The 24,825-nt window shown below is 34.4% G+C and overlaps 3 protein-coding genes across 3 annotated transcripts in view; 1 reads left to right on the top strand and 2 right to left on the bottom strand.

The window, feature by feature from the left end:
• Positions 1-24,825, bottom strand: part of LOC125063124 (alpha-2 adrenergic receptor) — a 264,165-nt gene that overhangs the window by 219,983 nt on the left and 19,357 nt on the right. The window lies entirely within an intron of this gene.
• LOC125063125 lies at positions 22,530-23,631 on the bottom strand (the record flags this gene model as incomplete). Its single annotated transcript, XM_047669353.1, has 2 exons — positions 23,094-23,631; positions 22,530-22,910 (listed from the first exon to the last, which is right to left on the bottom strand). Coding segments are annotated over exons 1-2 (873 nt in total), but the record flags the coding sequence as incomplete, so codon positions are not given.
• Positions 23,681-24,773, top strand: LOC125063126 (the record flags this gene model as incomplete). Its single annotated transcript, XM_047669354.1, has 2 exons — positions 23,681-24,209; positions 24,393-24,773. Coding segments are annotated over exons 1-2 (873 nt in total), but the record flags the coding sequence as incomplete, so codon positions are not given.

Below are 24,825 nucleotides of genomic sequence, written 5' to 3'. Positions count from 1 at the left end.
GAAGCTACATATCTTTCATTGCACTATGCTAAATGCAGTCGAGAACGCATTCAATTTCATACCCTTTTTACACTGCTTTTCTGATATATTTTAATCTACTATTAGACTATTATTTAGTAAGAGTAAATAACAATTCGGTCTCAGTTGCTATGTTAGTATTGGTTACTAAAACAATACAAAAAAAAGAAAAGAAAATCCTATAGTGGGGTATGGACAGAATTTGTGATCAGCACATTTAGGATACTATTGATACTAACAGGATTCATCAGGAATACCGCCAAGTTCCGAATGATAAAATCACCAGTTCGTGTATCGGCAAACATACCTGATGCACTGGAGAACCTAGGCAAGCCCGATAGGAACCTGAACGTGTTGTAATACTGAATATGAAGCGTATTTAACGACTTCTGGGTAAAACAAGCCCAAAGGCTGCACGAAAATTAATATTAGTAATGCGGGATCGTCCTCTGTTGCCCTCTCCGCCTCTTCTTTATGACGGCTACGCAGAATCTCTGGAGGCGACGTAAGATATGAAATAAGATATAATTTGTTATGTAATGTTATTTTAACAACACACTGATCCTTAAAATCTAACATATAAAATTCTCGTGGTTAAACTCCTCCGAAACGGCTCGACCGATTCTCATGAAATTTTGTGTGCATATTGGGTATGTCTGAGAATCGGACAACGTCTATTTTTCATCCCCCTAAAGGGTAGTCCACCCCTAAAATTTTTTTTTAATTTTAGATCAAAAATTTATTCTTTATTTTTTTATGATACCGCATTAAAAAATACAAACAACCCCTAATTTTCACCCCTCTACGATCAACCCCTATTTTTTATTATAAATGATAAACATGGCAAAACAACATGCCGGATCAGCTAGTAACATATAATTTTCTTAAATCCTAAGATCCCTGTCATCGATCCAACCTAATGTTACGATTACCCATACACTCCCATAGCTCCCTTAATGACTTTGCAGAATCTACCCTATTTGGGAGGGTTCTTGCGAAATCTTATTTAATGTCGGCTTATCTGCGATAGATGCAATAATTATACGTTGGGATTTTTTTGTTGTACCTAGTTTACTTTAAAATTTTCGTTCAATCTGTATATATATAATTCTTCTGTGAATGTGTATGTCACTGAACTTCTCTCAAACGACAGGACCGATTTTGATGAAATTTTTTGTGTGTGTTCAAGGGGATCTGGGAATGGTTTAGATTCACAAATCAGACCGCCAGATGGCGCTGCAGTCGGTACTTTCATACTTTGCTTTACTAATTGCTTGAAATATCATGCAGGACAATGTCTGTCGGGTCCACTAGTTTATATATAAAAAACAATAAAAATCTCAAAAAAATGCTTACAGTATACATGATCTGCGATTGAGTGTAAAATAACTAAAACAAACGCCATTTATAGTATATTTTCATTTAAGAAAGTAATTCTATATTCAGAAATCTCAGCTCTGACTCAGAGCTTTAGGTCATCTCCTGTAAGCTTCGCAGCGCATTTAAAAAGCTTTGTAGATAGATATTCATCTCGATCTTGTAGTCGGTATGCACACGAAGATATTTTTGTGGATATGGCTCACACGGATGTGGTCTGATGTGATATAAGTTCCTTATATCCTTTTAGCCTTAAAGGCTACATAGGTAATATGCTACTAGGATTTCCTCCTCAGTAGAAAACGTCATCTAATCTTCTTGCATATGTTTCTGTTGCTGTTTTGTAACGATTATTTTTATATTTCAAAATATAATTAAAAAAGAAGCTCAAAATATATTTGCAAATCCGATATTTTAATATCCGTCCTGCATTTTAATTCAGTGGCACAAATTTAAATCCATCACGTCGGGTGCTAAATCGTGTCAAGCCATCCGTGCCAAAGTTTAGCATACAAATAAACCCTCGCCTTTTATTTGCCTAAAGACCCATGAAAACTAAAATAGACGTGTCGATAATTGCTCTTAATAGGTGCTATATATGGCCTTGCCTCATTATAGAGTCATGGGTTTCCGAATGCGGCCGTAAATAATAAAAAAAAACTTTTCTATTGCTTATTCAAAGTATTGTCTTCGTGACTGAAAATCACACATTTTTTTGAGCCCCCGAATTGCAGATTTGCTAAGAAGCATTCAATGAATAATGTGTAGATTGTAATTCTAAAATTCTAATCAACACATTTACTATTATGTCAAAACAACGCTCTTTATTTTGGCTTAATCATAATCACTGTTGGACATTGAGTATTACTGCTTCCTAGAAAGTAATATATTAAGAATTTCCATCTTGTAAGTTACATAGTATATATTAAGTGTAAAATTAGAAGCATTAAATATATATTTCTCTTTTGACGTTCATAATTGTAATTTTTTTTACCTATATGAATAAATTATTTTGATTTTTTATCTTTACATTTACACAACTTTCTACAGTGTTAGCGCGTTAACGTTTAATAAAGAGTACCGTAATACTTAAATAAAATAGGTGCTACCATAGGCCAATATTATAAACGTATTAAGTCGTAATTCTACGTAAGGAAATTGTAGAAAAAATAACTTTATTGCTCTATGAATAAATCTTTAAATCGTACCTTTTGAAATGTCTTAGCAAAATGGAAATAGCTCTCAAAGAGCGAGCCTGTCATCTTTCACATCGTTTATTAAGGGTTTAACAAGCTCAAAACTGTCAATAAGTTGAATAAAAGACGCTCTAATGGCTAAAACTCAACGAAATTTTCACTTTATCACAAGTAACGTCTCTTCAAGAATTTACTTGAAGAAGTGCATTTGTTAGCTTTTTTTTCAATATTATATGGGATTGAAATGCGCAAATGTTACTGGTATTTTTCAATTCGAATCTTAAAACACATTTTGAAATAGAATTATCAGTATCCACGTATTTTATCATTTGTAAGGAAATATGGTTTATGATGTAGCAAATACGAGTTCTCAATAATATTGTGTTAGCTATTTCTTCTAGCTAGCTGTTAGCTATTCTATTATTAGATATATTTACTTATAACGAGAAAACATCCAATAAATGAACGTGATTTTAATTGCAGGTCTCTTGGCCATTCAGCTGACTATTTTGCGCTCCAGCACCTTTTAATAAAACTAGAATAGAATCATCAATAACGCCCGATTTATGAGGTACATTTTGGTTCGATACCTTGAACTTGACAAAAAGGCAAAGCAGACTTTACAATTGTTATTTTTGTCCTGGGAATCTATTTTTCAGTAATATTTTATTGTCAGTATTTTATACTTCTATAGTCATCGTATAAAAGCCATTATAAGTAATTTACAGTTGAACCTGGATAAGCGAGAGCTCAAGGGAGAATAATCTCATTCTCGCTTTTAAGGTTTCTCACTAACCCGAGTTTCTAGCTAATGCAGGTACATGGGTAGCTATTCTCTCTTATGGAAATACGCAGCAATAACAAGTCACGGCAAGTACGAATGTAGTAAATATGTAATATGATAAAATTATGTGCATAATGTGCACAACATATATATTTTATTTTATTTAGAACTTACACTTAAAAAAATCCGTCAATTTCGTTTGGGATTCTGTTTTTGCAATTTGAATGTTTTTCTCTAACTCATAAATTTTGTCGAATATTGCTTGATCAAACTCGACAGTCGCTTAAAGAGGTAAAGATAAGTAGCACTCTCTCTTACAGAGGTTTCTGTTTCTCGCTAATAGAGGTTTTGGGAACTTAAAATGGGTCCCGGCTATAACTCTCACTTATAGAGTTTTCTCACTTACCCACTTTTTCAGGTTTGACTGTATTTATCAGAACAGTGCTGGCCCAGTGGTGTCAGCGAGCGGACCTGGAAACTGAAGGCACAAGACCGGGCTGTGCACGTTTTGTCTATGGGCGCATTTAACAGTTTGTGCAGTGAAATAAAATATCCCGAGGAAACCTGCAAGCCATAGAGCTAAAAAGTTGATGGTGTGTATCAGAAACAGTATATAAAAATTATCAAGATCGCGTATTTAGTGTCAAAATTATGCACAGCTTATAAGTTTAGTTATTAGTGGATGGACGAAATTGTCGACCTTAAGTTAACCCTTACAAGTTTGATAACTTTAATGAATCAATAGCTTGAAGCAATGACAGTAAAACTCAGATACAAGTCATAAGCAATATATATTTTAGCAAGACTTCATTCTGTCGGTGGTCATTCTCTTATATTTGACGTAACGTTTTACATAAAACATACATCATTGACTAAAGATATTTCTGACAGATGACATACACAGACTAAAGATATTTCTGGCAGAGGATACTTGACCACATTTTCTGACATTTGACAGCGTATTTATACATTTGAGTCGCGTTTAAGATTGGCGATTTTGCGAAAATAGTAGTGCTAAATATAAAGTATTTCTTAAATATTTTAAACCAAAACATACCATATGTTTAATCTGCAATGCACCATAAAAATAACTGTATATACACGTTTGTAATAAAGCTTTTTATAAATAATATCTGGGTAGAGAATAAGCTTGTATTATGTAGAAGATTATTGCTAACCCCAAGATAGCAAGCTTCCTGCTGTAACCACAGATTAGATATAAACAGTTGTTTCGTCATAGTTACGCTATCTGGAAAGGGTTCTGTGAGTTACAATGTTTAATTAATGCCATTTTTACGACGTATTTAGATTTACTGGGACATACACTGATATGCAAAGCTAACATTCAATGTATACTGCTATATGGAATATAATGTAAATTTGCTTTTTAATAGCAAAATCTTAACTTACTACAGAAAAGTATTATGTGTTACAGGTACAATAGACTAAAAATTATTCATCCTTTAAATAAATAACGCGATTATCTCGAATTATATTATTACCTCTGTATAATGGGACACAGAAGCAAACATTCAATGTGGGATAAAGTGCTGTGAATATTCCTCTAACATACCCACTGCTCATTTCTATACTAACTGTTTTTGACAAGACCAGTTTGATCGTCATTGCCTATTATTTAGATTGATTGTCCTACTGTTTTATCGGAACTGTACGCTACCCCCGCAGAAGTGCACTTATAGTTAGACGCAATTAGTTTGATAATGTGCATATGAGTGTGGCCATAATAAGTTCAACCGCACACATTTATCTCACATTTACCTTGCTTTATTTACGATTCGCATAATTTGAATTGCATTTACTTTAATTTATGGTTTTCTTTAGAGAAAACGTTTTCTGTGTTGTATATAAAATATAGGTTACTGACTATTATGTTTTTTGCAATATTATTATTAGCATTATTAATTATTCTTTTAAAAATAGGCAAACGGGCATGAGATTCACCTGATGCTAAGTGATACCGCCACCCATGGTCACTCGAACTGCCAGAAGTCTCGCAAGAGCGCTGCCGGCCTTTTAAGAATTGGTATGCTCTTTTCTTAAAGGACCCTAAGTCGAATTGGTTTGGAAATACTTCAGTGGACAGCTGGTTCCCCATAGTGGTGGTGCGCGGCAGAAATTGCCTTAAGCAACGCTTAGTTGTGGAACGGACGGCAAGGTGATACGGATGGTATTTTTTATTTTGCCTTGACGTCCGATCATGAAACTCAGCTGCAGGTATTAGTTGCATACTATTCATACTGCCAGAAGGCCTGAAGGTGCCTTTTTTTAAGCTATAAGGTTAGCATTGTTTAAAAGATCTAACCTTTAGACGTAAGCGACGATAAGTAATAATACCGAGTTCAGCAGCAGATTGACATCAAAAAACATTGAATCTTCAATAAAGCAATCAAAGTTAGTCGAATAAAGGGAGTGATCGAATGAACGAAACGATCAAATTGACGGATCACTATCGTTCAACTCGGCCTCGAGCGATTCACGATTATTAATTACATTTTAAGAGATAACTCACTCGTTCCGTTTTGTTTTAAACTTATTTCTGTTAAGTAATTTATATGGCAAGTAGCCATTACAGTAATGTCAACTTTTTTAATACCACAATGTAGATGGTAAATATTACTACAAAACATATACTTTTTACCTAAACTCTATTTTTAAATTTACGCACCAAAAGTTTTAGTAACTGGATAAATAAAAACATTTACTTTCTGATATCAATAAGGTAACAAATATACTTTACGAAAACCAATATTTGTTTTACGAAAAAACCATGATTAATTTTCAAAACATCTATATATATAAAAGAAAGTCGTGTTTGTTACAACACTTATAACTCGAGAACGGCTGGACCGATTGCCATGGTTTTTGATTTGTTGGATTTGTTTCCGTCCCGAATAGCAGAATAAGCAATAAAATATCGGATAAGTTGTCGAATAACAATTAATTAATTAATTAATTTTACGAATGCAAAAACCATATGGTGCCATCTGTTGATCAAACTACGCATCATTTTACGTCGAATTCGTGTCAGTTCAAGAAATTCCGATCTTGAGGTGAATGAGGAGATGCATAACCATGCTTTGATCCTGATCAAAAGATGTTGGATATCAGAAAGTGCTTAACATGCAGTATCGCCATATTGACGCTAGAGAGAAGATGCCTAATGTGTAAAACTGCCATTCTTCTTTCGCAATGGCAAGCAATAAAACATTTCTGTATTTGCAAAAAAGTTGTATTAATGTAATACTTAACATTAATGAAATCCTAAAATAAGTTAAATTAAAGTAACAACGATATTATAAGGTTGTAGGGCGGAACGAAGTTAGCCAGGTCAGCTAGTTATTGAATATAATAAAGATAATTTTCTATGACCAAGTCCTTAATAAATAACTATATAACCTTTGAACGAGAAACAACATAAACTAATATACACAATACACATAGCCTTTGACCACAGCTTAGACCGGCCTCAATTCAATATATCGATTATGCATTCCGACGCCTTTAATTTTACATTGATGTAATTAGCTTGTTGGGTATATAAAGAATAATAAACTTATATTTGAGTGCAGTGTTGGTCTAGTGGCTTTAGAATGCGACTCTAATCCCTGAGGTCGTAGGTTCAATCCCCGGCTGTGCACCAACGGACTTTCTTTCTGCTTAATGCGCTCAGCATTTGACTTTCGCTCGAACGGTGACGGAAAACATCGTGAGAAAGACATGTCTTAGACCGAAAAAGACGTCGTGTGTCAGGCACAGGAGGCTGATCACCAACTTGCCTATTAGATTGAAAAATGATCATGAAACAGATTTCAGAAATCTGAGGACCAGACTTAAAAAAGTTTTACAGTTTTCTCTAATTTTGAATAACAGAAAAGCAAAAACTATGAATATGTTTGCCTTATATATTTTTTATTTAATCGATAGCACCGTACGGATTTAGAAATATATACTCTAAACGTTAAGTGACTTACGTTGCGCATTATCATAAGAGCCTGTATCGGTTGCGAACTAAGTGGTGAGGTACAGGAATGTCAGTTGGGTTGAAGCCAACAGCCAAGTTCTTAGAGAGGTCAAGACCAAGTTTGTCAGACCTCATTCTGTCTATAGCCCGGGTGAGCTGAGCTACACATATACTAGGTTATGTTTCAAAACTTTCTCTTCGACTTTAAGAGATATGGAACAAAGTGATGGTATTTTATTGGTTCAGTAACTAAAATTACCAATTCCTCAGTTCAGTCTTGGCGCACGAATCTTAAGCTAGAAGTTCTGCATCCCGGATTTTTGATTATTTGAGCGCATATTATAACTTTCGCTCGAAAGCGGCATTTCATAGAAATATGAAAAGTCACCTAAGACTGCGACCAGGAAAAGCTTGTAGCGCTTCTTAGTGTACATGATATACATCTATTTTTACACGCTTTATATTAGCTTCACCTGTATGTATGTATGTATGTAACCGACTCCTTCGGACTCGATTTTGACCCACATTTAACGGACAGATTTAATTCAAACTTTGCGCACCTGTCAAAGATCGATGACAATGCAATAATCCGAAAAAAAAAATGAAAATAAATATAGTTTAAAAAAAACTAAAAAAACACGCTTTTAAAGCACATCAATCTAAAAAGTGAAAAATAATTCCTAATTTAGGCTGAAAATGGTAATGAACAAAAAATACTGGTATTATTGTGAAAAAGCGTGGGGCGCTCTGTGCCATATTTTTCGTCTATCGATTGTTTGTTCATTACCATTTTCAGCCTAAATTAGGAATTATTTTTGACTTTTTAGTTTGATGTGCTTTAAAAGCGTGTTTTTAGTTTTTTTAAACTATATTTATTAAGTATTTAATATAAAACTTCGTATACTTTCACGAATAAAAAATACATAAATACTTAATAGTGATGCATTATCGAGTAGGTGCACAAATACTTTAAGTCCCCTTTACATTAAAGGTTGACACAGTGTTAATAACGAAGTTCGTGCTACGAGAATTCGATAAATATTGGAATCTGAACAATGATCGCACTATGCAATATATTGCGGCTGGACTATTCGCTCGGAATATACACATTTACAGCTTTTATTACGAACTAGGTTTTAGCTTTTTTCTTTTTAATAACGAGAACTACTTTAGCTGCAAATGTAGAAACCAATGTCCTGAACTTATTGAACATGCATATTCAATTTTTAATTATTAAGTAAACTAGTCTTACTCAAGTATATGATATAGCGTCGAAAATAATGGTTAATATATTATGAGCAGTGTTGGCCTAGTGGCTTCAGTGACTCTCATCTCTGAGGTCGTATTTTCGATCCCGGCTGTGCACCAATGGACTTTCTTTCTATGTGCGCATTTAACATTCGCTTGAACGGTGAAGGAAAACATCGTGAACGGCTTGCCTTGCCAAAAAGTCGAGGGCGTGCGTCAGGCACAGAAAGCTGATCACCTACTTGCCTATTAGATTACCAAATGATCATGAAACATATACAGAAATCTGAGGCCCAGACCTAAAAAGGTTGTGGCGCCATTGATTTATTTATATTATTAGAAACTAAATATCTACTTGCGGAAGGCCATGCATATTTTAGAGATAAGATAACATTAACATTGTTTTTATATTATTAACAAAACTTTTTCAAAGTTTTTAAAGATTCAATTTGGAGTGCTTTATTATGGTTTGGCACAAGTCCTCTCAACACACTTCAAAACGGAGCTCAGCTGGCCAAAATGGGTTTCGTAGGCCACAAAATTACTCTTAACTACACAGCTTAATCAATGCTTTTGTTACTGAACTATTCACATTATTATCGCATATTGAAGATATAATACAATATTATCTGTAATTATAAATATCGGCCTATTTATGTTGTATTAATCACTCGTATTACGAACAATATATGAAAAAGAGACAATCAGTAAAGACAGTGATGAAAGCAATATCATATGTTCTAATATAGACAATATTTTATATGGGAAATAACCTTATACAAACTATAGTTATGGATCCGATTTTGAAAATTCAATTACCAACAGATAACCACGTGTTTCTTGAGTGTCAAAAATTAGCCTTTAATTTAATTTAATAAAATAAAATTTTAAATATTTTATTATTTAGATACTAACCCGGAAATAAAAATACTTTTTCGTGGTATTTGCAAAGAAAGTAAGACGGAAAAGAAACGGTCGAACGAAACCGTTTCTTACGAACGCTGCCTTAACGATGAGAGATATATGATTGGGTTCTAGAGAAAAGTTGATCTAGATAATGCCTACAAAAAAGTCAGCGACAGAATATGTCCAACATTTATATTATATAAAGACCAGTGATAAAAACAACACTTTTTTACGATTTCACCAATATCTAGAATGATTCACGAGCATGGCATTTTAGGTAATTTTAATTTACAGGTCACGGTTTGACGTGCGAAGCCAGCGGGTTTTTTTATTTAGCGAATACCAAAATCGATTCTTTAGCTTATATGTACTAATAATAAGATCCTGAAAATGAATACAATACGGCGTTTCAACATTTGTAATGTAATGAAAAATAGGCATTTTATAGCATACAGAAACATAATCTAATTTATCACGGCGTGGTCCTAAATTTACTCTGCTCTAGTTTAAATGTGTTATTTAATCATCATTTATTAAAAAAAACAAAGGAGTTATGCTACAATAACTCAAAGGATTAGAGAATTACCGTAGGCTTCCAGGTGGATTGTCTAATTGCAACCTTACCTGTTATTCGGGAGAATCAAATATTTAACCCCTTATAAATTACTCCCGGGGGAATCTTGACGTAATTAATTGCTTACATTTCCAGAAATCTACATTGTTTTGTTTTTAAGGTTACGACGGATTGTATGGAATGCTGTGTATGTTAATGTATATTTTAATGCTCAAACATCACTGTTATTTGATGAAAGGAGCTGGATTATCTATGGCATGTTAAAATTACAACTGGCTAGTATAAAAGATAATTTCTAAGTAAGAGCCGGTCTAAAATGTCAATCTCATTATCGACTCATTAAAATTATAAGACAAGTATTTCATTTGAGTAAAAAATCATATTAATTAATCAGATATAGATAATAAGTATAAGAATAGATTTAAATAATAATTATTATTTATTTCCCATAATATTGGCCTCCCCCTTTCTATGAATGATGCGGTTTTAATTCTGCGTCGTATTCATTAAAATTTTAGGGCAAAATTTAGTAAAAGACAACTATATTTGTATGATGTACGATACCCAACAAACTATCAATATTCCTTTTTACTTTGTTACTTGGTATTACCGGTTGGCATAAATATTTTAGCTTTAAAAAATAAATGTCACAATATTTTTTTTAACTGAATGTCATTGCATTGAAAAGTACTTCTAGAATACTCGAGTAACTGATTAGTTTGAAATGACAAATTCCGACTATTTTCTTATTGACTAAGCATGTGAATTATGAAAAACGTATGACAAACAGAAGTAGGGGGAGACAATGGTGATATTAATGTCAATTGAGACCCTGCTGTTAATTACTGCTCGGAGGCAAACAATGATCGTAACCCCTTACCTAGCACAAAGAGCCATAGATTAATTATTTTTTCTACCATACAGCGTATGCGTGCATATGGTTATATTCACGATCTCAGTTTCTTCGTTCTACTATAAAATGAATTTTCGTTCTGTTTCACGAATTGTATTACCTTAAATGACTTGAATCTTTTGTCTTTACTATAACAGTAGCTTTAAATAAAAAAAATATGAATTAGAACAAAAAATCTATAAATATCGATTTTAAAAAGAATTCATCGCGTGTTCTATTTCTATGTCTTTTGAGCTTATGTTACAGGCTATGCTCTACTGTGTTGGCCTAAAGGCTCCGTGGAGAAAGTTTCATCCCTGAGATCATAGTCTCGATTCCCGGCTCTGAACCAAGGACTTTTTGTCGTACGGTGTGCTCATACGGTGAAGAAAACCACTGTGAGGGAAACGGCGAATGATCAAGAAGGAGTTAGAAAAATTTGAGGCCCAGACCTAATAGATTGTAGCGTCACTGTTTAGTAAAGAACTAAGATGTTCGGATGTTTATTTTTCATTGACTTGTTCAATGAAAAATAAACATCACTTAAACTTAATAAATTCTTGATTGATACCAATTAGTGTTAGATCGCCATAGGTAGTACGAACTACGGTGGAATCCTCATAAATATCCTGGTATCCTGGTATCATATATAAAACACAAATACCGTTTATAATGTGGTTGTTATGTATGAAACTAAAAAAGTAAAGCAGCCTGGTGCAAATTTCTTGGTTTAAATACTTTATAAAAATATTTTAAAGCCGTATTTTATCTACTCTTTGTCGAACTATCACTCCTCTTTATATTTTGGAAATTTTCTATTTAAATCCTTGCTGTGAGAGATGTTGGTTCACTTTGCCAATCAAATTGTACAGATCTTAGCTTTGCCCTTGTCATATATTGAACTACTCTCTCAATGTTGACATATTAATTATTCATCTAATGAAATAATGACACTAATAATAAACTATAATGACAATAATAGACGTCAAGGCAAGATACAAAATACCATCCGTATCACCTCGACGTCCGTCGTTCCACAACTGAGCGTTTTCTAAGGCAGTTTTTGCCGCGCACCACCACTATGTGGAACCAGCTGCCCACTGAAGTATTTCCGAACCAATTCGACTTAGGGTCCTTCAAGAAAAGAGCGTACCAATTCTCGAAAGGCCGGCAACGCACTTGCGAGCCTTCTGGCATTGTGAGTGTCCATGGGCGGCGGTATCACTTAACATCAGGTGAGCCTCCTGCCCGTTTGCCTCCTTTTACATAAAAAAAACATGCGTTATGACACAAAACCTCTTGGGCGTCAAAATACACAGATAATAAGGTAGAAATATATTCTAAATCACAAAGAAGTATTATACTTTTGATATATATTTATTATATTATAATGCCAAACAGTAAATTTTTACAGCGCGATACAAAAACATTCCTTTGGCATTGAAAGTGTGAGCCGAGTAGTTTTAATATCTAAAAGTATAGACACAATTTTAATAGTGATTTCAACTTCAAAATCAGTGTTTGCAATATTTCTCCTAAAGCTGTCATTTAAGTATTACTTCTTGCAAAAACTTTCATAAGCAAGTAATGAAAAGCAACACATACAACACACATTCATCACACACACTAATCCGTCCAATTTTCTCCACATCTGTGGGTTGGAATTATGTAGGGTTGCCAGATATGGTATTTTTTATTTCGCTATAAAACCTTTTAAATGAGGGGGAAAAATCTGAATTTTTATCAGCCATTACGTGACTTAAGTCATGAAAAGTAAAATTTTATTATGAACTTATTTTAGTGAACTTTACCGTTGGTAGATGTATATTTTTATAATTTTAAGGTTAAATAACTAAATCAAACAGCTTATTGAAGTTAAAATTTTGCAGGAGCTTTTGTGTTACCATAATTTAACACGAAGAAATGTATTTGTTGAAGGATTTTTTATGTTTACAAAAAATAAAAATAGTTTATAGGTAACTAAAAGCTGACGAAGATGTATTTAGACTTTCTAGTGTTCAGCAGTATTACTGTCACCGTAAAATTGTAAACACCGTTATATTTTAATCTATCTCGCGAGATTATGAACTCTCGAAAGATTGTGAACCTAAACGAACTGCTTACAATTTAACGTATTATTATTCGGTAGATTGTAATAATAATAATCTTAACTTTTAAAAATTATCAATTTCTCAACAATTTCACACAAACAAATATTATATTTACAATGATAGAATCCATATTCTTACTTCCATAAGTATATTGTGTGAAACAAATGTTGGGCAAATAAAAATGGGACTGTCAGTAACCGTTAACTATTGACCTTTATCGGAAAAATATTGTCTTCGATAAACGAAAACAAAGGATTAAAGATGGAATTTACTAAGACTTTCCTCTTAGAACAGTGTTGTGACTCTTCAATAATAGTACTTTTTCGTGTCTACAAACACATTGTACACTTTACAATAAATACGGTTTATAGTATATTCTTTAAATTAGAAACAGTTAGGACCATACATTAGACAACAAACTAAACTGGCCGAAGAATTATTTTTATGTCAATAAAAAACATACCCACTGCTGTTACGGCCCTAAGTCACGGGTAATTATTTAAAAATGGCAACTCGAGCATTGAAGACATTCCTCATGTAGAGAGCACGTATCAAGACGGCTTATGAAGTATGACATTGTTTGCTTATCCGCCTGCCTTGACTTGAATATTGTATGCGAACTACAATACTATATAGCTTTTAGAATTGTATAACACATAGAATCTTAAATGTTTCTTGTATTACATTCTCGAAGAGCTTCTTACAGAAAATACACTGTCCAGAATCTAAATAAAAACGGACTTTTTAATGGAAAATTACATAACTTAAACATAATAAAGTAATAATTAATTTATTGTTGATAATGTGGACAATTTCGTGTCAAGCATAAGTTAAGGTTAATGTTTATTGTATGCATTACAATAGATAGGATTAGTATGAACAGACCATAATTGCCTAATTAGCCTATTTTGGCATCATATCGCGTGTCACCTGATATTTCACAAATATGACATACTGCCTTTCTTTGTATCGACTCGCGTAATAGACGCATTATAAAAATATAAGAAACGAAAACCGTTGAGTTATTTTTGCGTAATGCGCATGCATAAAAGTAGAATACAAGGAATTGTATAACAACAATTTTTGAACTATTCCACTGTTTTCAAATTGTGTTATAAAGACCATTACAATTTTCAGTGAACTAAAACCGGCCTATTTTAGTATGTTTATCATATTTTGTATCATGTTTGTTTGTTATTACGTAATTTTGGTAAGGTACCTCTATTGGAGGCAATTTCTCATCGAAATGTTTTCGCCAAGCGATGCGTAAAATAATTTTGGGTAACGAGTTTTTTATTTCGTCGAATTGAAGGCTTAGTCGACCTTGCGGGGTTTTTTCGTTAGTTTTACTAAAGACAAAAAGGGTAGCTTCAATTAAAGGTCCACAATTTGGTTCACCGTACTGACTCTGAGCGTAGTTTAAGTATTGTTCAACTGTTTTCAGGCGCATTCATTTTAGAATATTAGCTTTTCACTATGCCACGCACTACTTTCATTTAAAATTATCATAATGCAATTTGAAATCATATTATATAACTTACTTATTGTAGTAGTTTTAAATGGGTTAAATTTACTGAATTGTTTGTTGTGGAAATAATGTGTAAACCTTATTTCGTATTTATTATTTAAAAAAATATTTACTGTCTTCAATACTTTTTATGATACTGATAGATGTACAAATAAGATGCCAGAAACAATGTATTTCTGTCTGTATCCTCCTTTGGCAATTTCCAAATAGGTAGACGTCTATTTTACCTAGACTTATGTTTGAATTATAGTATTATTGAGTAGGATTCCTGTACTAGAAACCCTATTACTACGTTGATTCCCACAAATTCACTAAACTTCCAGAGGTAATATAAAATAATAGTTCAGACGATGGAGTTTTTTGTTTCTATGATCATTGGTCAAGGAAATTTCAAGTATAACAGACGTGCAACCTGATATGTTTAACTAACTAAATTATCCGCCTTCATTATACGTTAATACTTAAATATGCTAAACTTTATAGAACGAACATAATTATTACAAATATCTATAGTCTGTCAAACAAAATATCAAACATTAAAAGTTAATGGTAAAAATATAATGCCCCATTAAGACGCTAGGTATTCAAAATGTTAGTAAAATTTATAACAAACGCCCTTCAGTTCTCGTTATAATTAGCAGTTTCAAAAACAGTGTATTCACAAAAGTTGGTCGTGTGCCAGATTTGTGTTACATGAATGGCTCGAGTTTAAACTTTATCATTGTCCCTTATTGGGAAGTTATTATGTACTTTGCTCGATTATGGAGAAAGTATTTTTACGTTAATTAGTAATATAATTTTCACAGAGTTTGATCTGTCCGACCTGCTGGAGGGTTTTGATCGACCAGGCTTAGGCCCCGTAGCGCCTCGATAATTGGTTCATTAAAGTAGAGGAGTAGTCTACCGATAATCTGGTAAAGAATAGGAGTGACGCCTGTCCAAAGGTCATATAAGCTGACTCAGAGATCTACAGTAACCCTTGGGTTGGCGGACGCGCGTTATGGCGGAGACGGTGTACTGATGAAGCTAAAACAAATTATAAATAGGAATATTCAAAGAAATGGGAGAACTAAGTCACTTTAACTGTCTAGTTAATATTCGTACTATAAAATGTGTACCTTCAATTTCTTTCAAAGAAATCAGTATAACAACGTAATACCTACTATACTTTTTAACTATTCATATAATATCTGCTTTCAAACAACCAACCAACTCGCCGGTAGCAGGTACTAAATTAAATTAATTAACACTATTATAATTAATGTACGTCTGATGAACTAATCTTATTACATAATTATATAGATCTATAGCAGCTCATCATTGAGACAATTGATATATAGGTATGTTATCAGGAGATCTAAATTGAATTGGGATATTACATGATTTCACCTAATTAAGATTGTCATAATACACGTAGCCGACCACTAAGTAGTAGTTTTTGGTGTGTCACCTATATGGATATATAGCTTCTGAAGCATAATGGTTAAAGGAGCTTAGTTAAGCTACGGTTTCCTAGAAAAGCGGTGCCGTTAACTAACGGCCGTCAATTTACGGTTGTTAATAACGGCCGTATTTACGGTGGCCAAGCTGTAGGTTCCTAGAAAGTAGTGCGACCGTTTTTTTGAAGTGTTATTCCAATTTCATTCCACAGATTTTGCTTCATTTGAGCTTGTCTGTACTCTTTGGCTTCATGATTTTTAACAAAATCAAATAATTGTTCATCATTTTCGCTCGTCCAAGTGATTGTATAAATTAAATATGCGCACCGATACACGCGAAATACGTTGAACTACTGTTTATCACCGCTATGACGGCCGTCATGCAAATGACAGCACCGCTATTTGACGCTACGGGGACACTCAACGTTCTCTAGAAAACCTACTCCGATGTTATTTATAGACAACGTAAGGGTGACGTCACCTAACGTTACATTACGGCCGTTAGATAACGGCACCGCTTTTCTTGGAAACCGTAGCTTTAGCTTAAGTCAGAGTTAGTTAGCAGTAGCATATCTCAGTATTCGAATACACATCATTCATGATTTCTACGGGTCGTGACTTCTACGGCTGATTGCGTGGCGGGATGCCGACAAGACTGTTACCGTGTCCTACCTCGGGCGATTGCTGGTGGCGCCGTGGGGTTTTAGTGGGTATGCACAGTAGTGGCTTGCGATGCGTCATACTCGTGAATGGGTGCTACTTGTGGTGACTTCCCCAGAAAAAGAGAAGGATTCGAATGTTAAAGTTCAAAAGGCTAAAGTTTTAAAATTGTATAACTATATATATATATTTTCAACCTTGTCCTCATGATTTAAAGTTAGTTTATAGAGTGCATACTTGTAAGCGTATAGTTATAATCTTTATTACTTACGCCACGGTGAAATAAAATAGCTATAGTGGACTGGATAGTTTTGGTCATTAGTTTTTTTACTAAATTTGGGAAATGCTACAGTCACTTTATTTATACTAATATAATATAATACAAAAACAGCGTACTACCCACTCAAAGGCCGGCTACGCACCCAACGTTACGACTAACATATGCTAAGGTAGCTGCCATTTACGGCAGACCCGTAGGCTCGTTAGCCTCCTTCTTTGAAAAAAGTTTTTAAATAATCTTAAAGTAATATCGCAATCTATTCATACGGAAAAATACATACATACATTAAAGCTTAAATATTCACTCTCCTACCGATCTTTGGCACTAGAATTAAGTTAGTGTTTACTTGTGACAGTAGTTAACGTGTAAGTTTGTTCTGATAATATATTCTAATGTATGCGAGGTAAATACGAGCACTTGTGTTTGTTTGAGAAATATTATATAGAGGGTGTTACCTGAGTGAATTGTCTAAATCTCCAAGGGGAATAGTGACGCTACGCTCAATAACACTCGAGCGTTTGGCAAACAATTCGAAACAGTTGAAACGCAGACTAAATGTGTTATCAATGCACACACAATTGCATCTAAATTTATATGAAACGTTTTTTTAATGAATGAATACTTAAGCTTAGGTTTCCTAGAAAAGTGGTGCAACTAACGGCCGTCATTTTACGGTTGTTAATAACGGCCGTCTTTACAATATGCAAAAAAAACATCATTTTCGCTCGCCCAAGTCACGTTTCCACTTATTGTATTAATTAAATATGGGCAACGATATACGTGAAAAACGTTGAACTAATTTTTATCACCGCTATGACGGCCGTCATGCAAATGACAGCACCGCTTTTTGACGTTACGGTGACACTCAACGTTCTCTAGGAAACCCACTCCGATGTTATTTATAGACAACGTATGGGTGACGTCACCCAACGCTATATTACGGCCGTTAGATACCGGCACCGCTTTTCTAGGAAACCTAAGCTTTAGTGCTTCGGCCAGTAGCGGTACGGATGAGTCGACGACCGGTTTCGCTTCGCCCCCACCTGGTTTCCCAGACCTCTAGACCTTTCACACATCTTTTCATCTGCAAGTGGCCTATAGTTGTAACAGATATAATTGGACTTAATATGACCCAAGAATCTAAATTCGGACACTAACACAAATCTCTGTGATACAAAACAAAAAGTTATACAATCTTTCAGATTTTGAAGTAAATAAAAAAAAAATTGATGGATTTCGTCTAGATTTAAATCTGATTCATTTAAATTTTAGAAAGGTATTTATGAAATAAATATTGCTAAATTATTTAATTTAATAACACAGCCTGTATACACCTGGTAACTTAGCAGTGTTTAAATAACGCACGTGTGGCAAGGTAACGCCTATTTACATTTCATAATGCTTATAAAGGGTGCTTCACATTGTATTGAGATATGTACACTACTATAACAAAAGAAAAATAAATATATATTAAGTCCTGTAGCCCTTAGCACGGGGAAGGTACTTCATTGTGTGTCATTGATAACATTTTAACACACGTAATCGAATGTATGTCATAAAGTAAGACCTGCTAATTTTCTTTTGATGTTTTTTGTATTAATGGATAAATAAATTCATTCGCACAATTGACAATCGCACACTTAATATTAACTTATAAAAAATAAATTGCACAATTGTAACTAAAGCTCTCATCTGTTTCAGCGAAAACACAATTTGACAGAGGCGAAACACAAATACATTGAAATCCAATACGTTTTTGACATATGGGAGTAAGTCAGTGATAGAGTCTCCATTTATCCCTCCCCTTATGCTTACACTGCTCATTCGACATTCAATGTTTGTGATGGATAAACTCAAAACTATTAAACTGATATCAGTAAATACTGTTTTAATGTTTAAAGAATTGAAAATATAATCAGTGAGTAACATATATTTATTGTCAAGTAAATAGAGATTCATATTAAAATAATGAACAAGATATTTTTGTTGAAATTACTAAATTATTTAGGGTTTTAAAAATTGAATTAATATTTTACATTAAGACTTTGTTATTTAGAATTCTTTTACATACATTAGTGTAACTTAAGTCCTTTGAAACTTGTCTTCTAACGCCACGTGCGTTAACCTTTCAAAAACGAGACTTAACGCGAACAATAACGCCCGCATATAAAAATTTTGACGTAAGGGAGTTAGACTTCGACGTAGCGTTGACTTAATTTCACCCATAGCCTCGAAAGCTATGTAGTACTTACATTATTATATTTTAAGAACAGTGTTGGCCTAGTGGCCTGAGCATGTCATCCTCATCCCTAAGGTCGTAGGTTCGATCCCCGGCTGTTTAATTGTCTAATTTAATTATTTGACGTAGTCTGTAATATCGTGTAAACTAATACGCGTGAAGTGAACACTGGCAATTTTTTTAATAACATTCGATAAATTCTTCAAAACCGAAGTACACGGCCAAACAATAAAAAGTGGTCGGCATTAAAGACAATTAGATCTTTTTAATTTTTTTAATTAAATACAGTTAAAAACCTAATAAAACGAGTATTGCCAAAAACACAGCTTGAATTCTTCTGGACATGCTTTCCACGATGTTTTTAATAACGTATTGAGGAATACGTTCCCACTCTTCTGCAATAACTCTTTTTACGTCCCTTATGTTTTGTGGACTGTTGCACTGATCTTACTCATCTCTAGAACATCCAGACATGCTCAATTTCTGTTCAAGCTGGCCAATCAAGATCCCAACTGCTTGCGAACATTGTCGTCCACAAAAATGGAATCTTCCTCAATTCGGGTCTCTAATATAAAAGATGATAGATGTAGTCATGTTACTTGGTAATAAATTGCTCCGAAAGATGTCAAAATGGTATCGCGGACTAATCGCGAACATAAAACAATCAAAACTTAACCCTTCTGTCACAATTTAAATAGTTTTATTTCAAACTTGAACTTTAAAGTGGACATTTTTCAAGCAGTACGACAAAAGCGGACACAGATAAATGGCGGGAAAGAGTAATGGGCTGGCGTTTATTTCGGAGACGAATTAATGTTCCGCCCTTATCGGTGACGTCACAACCCTTCAAATATAATCTGTGCTCTCGAACTAGAAATGTTCTAGGAAAAATGCAGAAAAGTTTCTGAACGTTTCGGTTTTGTAATTTTAGAAATATATTACACACCCGAGCATTCTACATTTTAAATATATATTTAAATTCAACATATAACTCACGTACACTTATACATATACAATAAGCTACTAAATTATAAATATATGTAAATGAAAATAATTAATAGTTAAACTTACATAATTGACTGCCAGTACTTATACCAAGGTCGTAGAACGGATGAGAAGAACTGGCAAAACAACTCCCTCCATTGTGTTTAATGGCTAAAAAAACTATTTTACAAGAGCTTCAAGCAATCTTACACAATATAGTGAATGTTATCAAATAAATAAACACATTTTTATTATTTATTTATTATATTAAGAGCTGCATAAAAAATAAAAAATAAACAAAAATCTAATGCCAGACTCAATCTCATACAATGTGCTTCTTTAAATCGATAATTTTCACAGAACTTCCTAACAAATTAATTTTTCTACTTATATTGGACACATTGAAGCCTTAAAAAATAATATAATAGCTTTTCACATCACAAGCCTCATTTCACGATAATCTAAAAACATTCGCAATATAAAAGGGGGAAAATCAGCAGAAAAACCCCGATGCGTTAAATAAAAAGCTGGCAACAATGGGGAATGGTACAACAAATACCACTTACGTTCTTTTGTCGCTAACCGTACTCACATAAGCCCTTTATAGGCAACCTTTATGCTGTATGCAAGATAAAAATATTGATAATTTCTGCAGGCGGTTTCCCTCGGAGACCGTAGAATAATTCTCCCGATACGGTTAACTTTAGTCAGAATTTACTTACGTATAAAGTTTTGGTTTTTAAAATACTTTATAACTAAGAAGCTGCCTTGCGATTCTGTAACTCACTTTTCGAACTCGCACAGCGGTTTTTACAGCGGCGGTCTTGTAGCTTGAAGTTTATTATAAGGAGGGAGCTTGTAGTTTATTGTTTATCAGAATGCCAAATCGTAAAATGACTGCCTCGCGACTGATTTGAGCGCGACCGCCGCTGTAAAAACCGCTGTGAGAGTTCGAAAAGTGAGTTACAGAATCGCAAGGCAGCTTCTTGCTATTATGTTTCTTAGACTTAAAAGCCACTCAAGAATTCAATTATTCTATTATATATATTGAAAAGGTGGTATAATGGTAAACAATGGTGCATATCAGCAAAATTTTAAAAGCCACTTAAGAGTTAGGCTTCAAATATATATTGTATTTAAAAAGCACTTTGATTTTATTGGTACCGATAATGGTGCAACAAAATTTATGAAACAAAAATCTTATAAATATCAATCGATTACGGTTCATATCATCCAAATGTACTTTTCTATATAGAAATCACATTTGATCCTGCACGAAAAAAACTAAAATGTTTGGGGTTTGATTATACAATTTAAACCAAACAACATTTAAGCAAAATTATTACAAAATAGATTACAGTGCGGTTGAAACGAAAGTCAATTAACTCGAGTCAGTCAATCGTGACCTGTGGTCGTTCAACGTTCATTCATTCCTCACTCTTTATTCACCTATGTCCTAGGAATATACCTCATAATAGTTTAATTATTTACCCGGGTGTATCACCCTAATCTTTATATTTTGTAGATTTACACAAAATATTTCGTTCAATGTTTTTAAATATTACTTCAAGTTGGTTTTGGATTTTCACTACAGTAAACTTCAAATGCACGCTAAAGTCTGTCATAATTTTGTATGAAAATCGTAAAGCACTTAACGGTCTACGTGCTAAAATAATATTACGCAAATATTCGTAGTTAATAATATATTATTAAATAATATATTATAAAGAAAAACGCTTTTTACCGGATTAAAGTTATGTATTATTATAAATTTACAACTATTTGACATAATTTTAAATTTATCCGACGTTTCGCGTGCTTTACAGCGTGCGTGGTCACGGTGACTGAAGACAAAAGATGTTGAATGTCAAAAAGTATCACAGCTGCAGAGAAAGTTGCATTATCTGTATTTATTTCCCCGGAGTTGGTATCGACTAAAAGATGGAGGGTTTTGGCAAAAATGGCTCACGGTGTCCTCTATTTTCGCGGATTGTTTTCCTTTTTGAGATTTTAATTTGGATATTATTGGATCCCAGGTGTTTGACAATTTTAGGCCGTCTTCTCTATTGAAATTGGGGTGTTTTTTGATTTCAATGGCTTCGCGTACCAATCTTGGGAAGAATCTTTTCTCTTTCGCAAGTACTTTCGGTTGGTCAAAGCGTATGTAGTGATTAGGCCTATCTAGTATGTGTTCACAGACTGCTGATTTTGTGTGTCGTCTATGTCTTATGTCTGCAATGTGTTCTTTGAGTCTGCTGGACATATTGCGTTTAGTTTGCCCTATGTAAGACAGGCCACAGTCGCAGTCCAGTTTGTATATACCTGCATCTTGCAATGGGGTGTTACTTTTGATTGGTCTTAGGAATTGCTGAATCTTCTTGTGCGGCTTGAAAATTGTATGAATAGAAGCTCGTTTTAGGATCCGGCTAATTCTATCTGTAACTCCCTTTACATATGGCAAGTAGGCTGGCTGGCGGGGAACTGTTTGTGTCTTGTTTTTGTTTTTGTGATGTAGCCGGGGGATGCGCAGCTTGTTTCGGTGTAGCACCTGTTTGACATGCTGTAGTTCCTCCTCGAGGTGGGCATCATCACAAAGACGTTGGGCTCTCTGAAACAAACATTTACCGACAGAAAGCAGTTGTGAAGGGTGGTGGTGGGATTCACCATTGAGGTACCTATCTGTGTGGGTTGCCTTCCTGTGTATTGTGTGACCTAGTGTGCCATCTGCTTTGCGTATAATTAAAATGTCTAAAAAGGGCAGACAGTTGTTGTTTTCTTGTTCAACAGTAAATTTAATGTTCTTGTGTATTGAATTTAAATGTGCTAGAAATGCAGATATTTTGTCATTGGGGAGTACTACAAATGTGTCATCGACATATCTCTTGTACAGTCGAGGTTTAACCGGGGTATTGGCCAGAGCTCTCTCCTCAAAGTCCTCCATGAAGATGTCGGCGACTATAGGTGACACTGGAGAACCCATGGCTACTCCATCAACCTGCACATAGAACTCATCTTTCCACATTAAGTATCCTGATGTGAGACAGTGTTTTACAATATCTACATAATCTGGTGACATGTTCTGTTCCCTAAGTCTTTTTGCAATGATATCTAGGCAGTCATTTAGTGGTAAGTTTGTAAATAGTGACTCAATGTCAAAACTCACCATGGTTTCATTGTGGAGTAATTTGAGATCTCTCAATGTTTCCACAAAATGGTAAGAGTCCTTAACATGAGCACTAGTGTGCCCCCTGAGAGGGGATAATATTGACACTAAGTGTTTGGCTAATTTGTATGTGGGTGAGTCGATATGACTGACTATGGGTCTTAAAGGATTGTTGTGTTTGTGTATTTTTGGCAATCCATACATTTTTGGAGGTTTTACGCAGGCTGTTGTTAAAGATTTGACGTCTAATGAAATCAAATCACGTCTCAATCAAATCACGATTTGACGTCTAATGACGTCAAATCTTTAACAACAGCCTGCGTAAAACCTCCAAAAATGTATGGATTGCCAAAAATACACAAACACAACAATCCTTTAAGACCCATAGTCAGTCATATCGACTCACCCACATACAAATTAGCCAAACACTTAGTGTCAATATTATCCCCTCTCAGGGGGCACACTAGTGCTCATGTTAAGGACTCTTACCATTTTGTGGAAACATTGAGAGATCTCAAATTACTCCACAATGAAACCATGGTGAGTTTTGACATTGAGTCACTATTTACAAACTTACCACTAAATGACTGCCTAGATATCATTGCAAAAAGACTTAGGGAACAGAACATGTCACCAGATTATGTAGATATTGTAAAACACTGTCTCACATCAGGATACTTAATGTGGAAAGATGAGTTCTATGTGCAGGTTGATGGAGTAGCCATGGGTTCTCCAGTGTCACCTATAGTCGCCGACATCTTCATGGAGGACTTTGAGGAGAGAGCTCTGGCCAATACCCCGGTTAAACCTCGACTGTACAAGAGATATGTCGATGACACATTTGTAGTACTCCCCAATGACAAAATATCTGCATTTCTAGCACATTTAAATTCAATACACAAGAACATTAAATTTACTGTTGAACAAGAAAACAACAACTGTCTGCCCTTTTTAGACATTTTAATTATACGCAAAGCAGATGGCACACTAGGTCACACAATACACAGGAAGGCAACCCACACAGATAGGTACCTCAATGGTGAATCCCACCACCACCCTTCACAACTGCTTTCTGTCGGTAAATGTTTGTTTCAGAGAGCCCAACGTCTTTGTGATGATGCCCACCTCGAGGAGGAACTACAGCATGTCAAACAGGTGCTACACCGAAACAAGCTGCGCATCCCCCGGCTACATCACAAAAACAAAAACAAGACACAAACAGTTCCCCGCCAGCCAGCCTACTTGCCATATGTAAAGGGAGTTACAGATAGAATTAGCCGGATCCTAAAACGAGCTTCTATTCATACAATTTTCAAGCCGCACAAGAAGATTCAGCAATTCCTAAGACCAATCAAAAGTAACACCCCATTGCAAGATGCAGGTATATACAAACTGGACTGCGACTGTGGCCTGTCTTACATAGGGCAAACTAAACGCAATATGT

The sequence above is a fragment of the Pieris napi genome, chromosome 3 (genome assembly GCF_905475465.1).
Source record: "Pieris napi chromosome 3, ilPieNapi1.2, whole genome shotgun sequence".
Taxonomy (NCBI): Eukaryota; Metazoa; Arthropoda; class Insecta; order Lepidoptera; family Pieridae; genus Pieris; species Pieris napi.
This window is presented reverse-complemented; position numbering and strand designations above follow the sequence as displayed.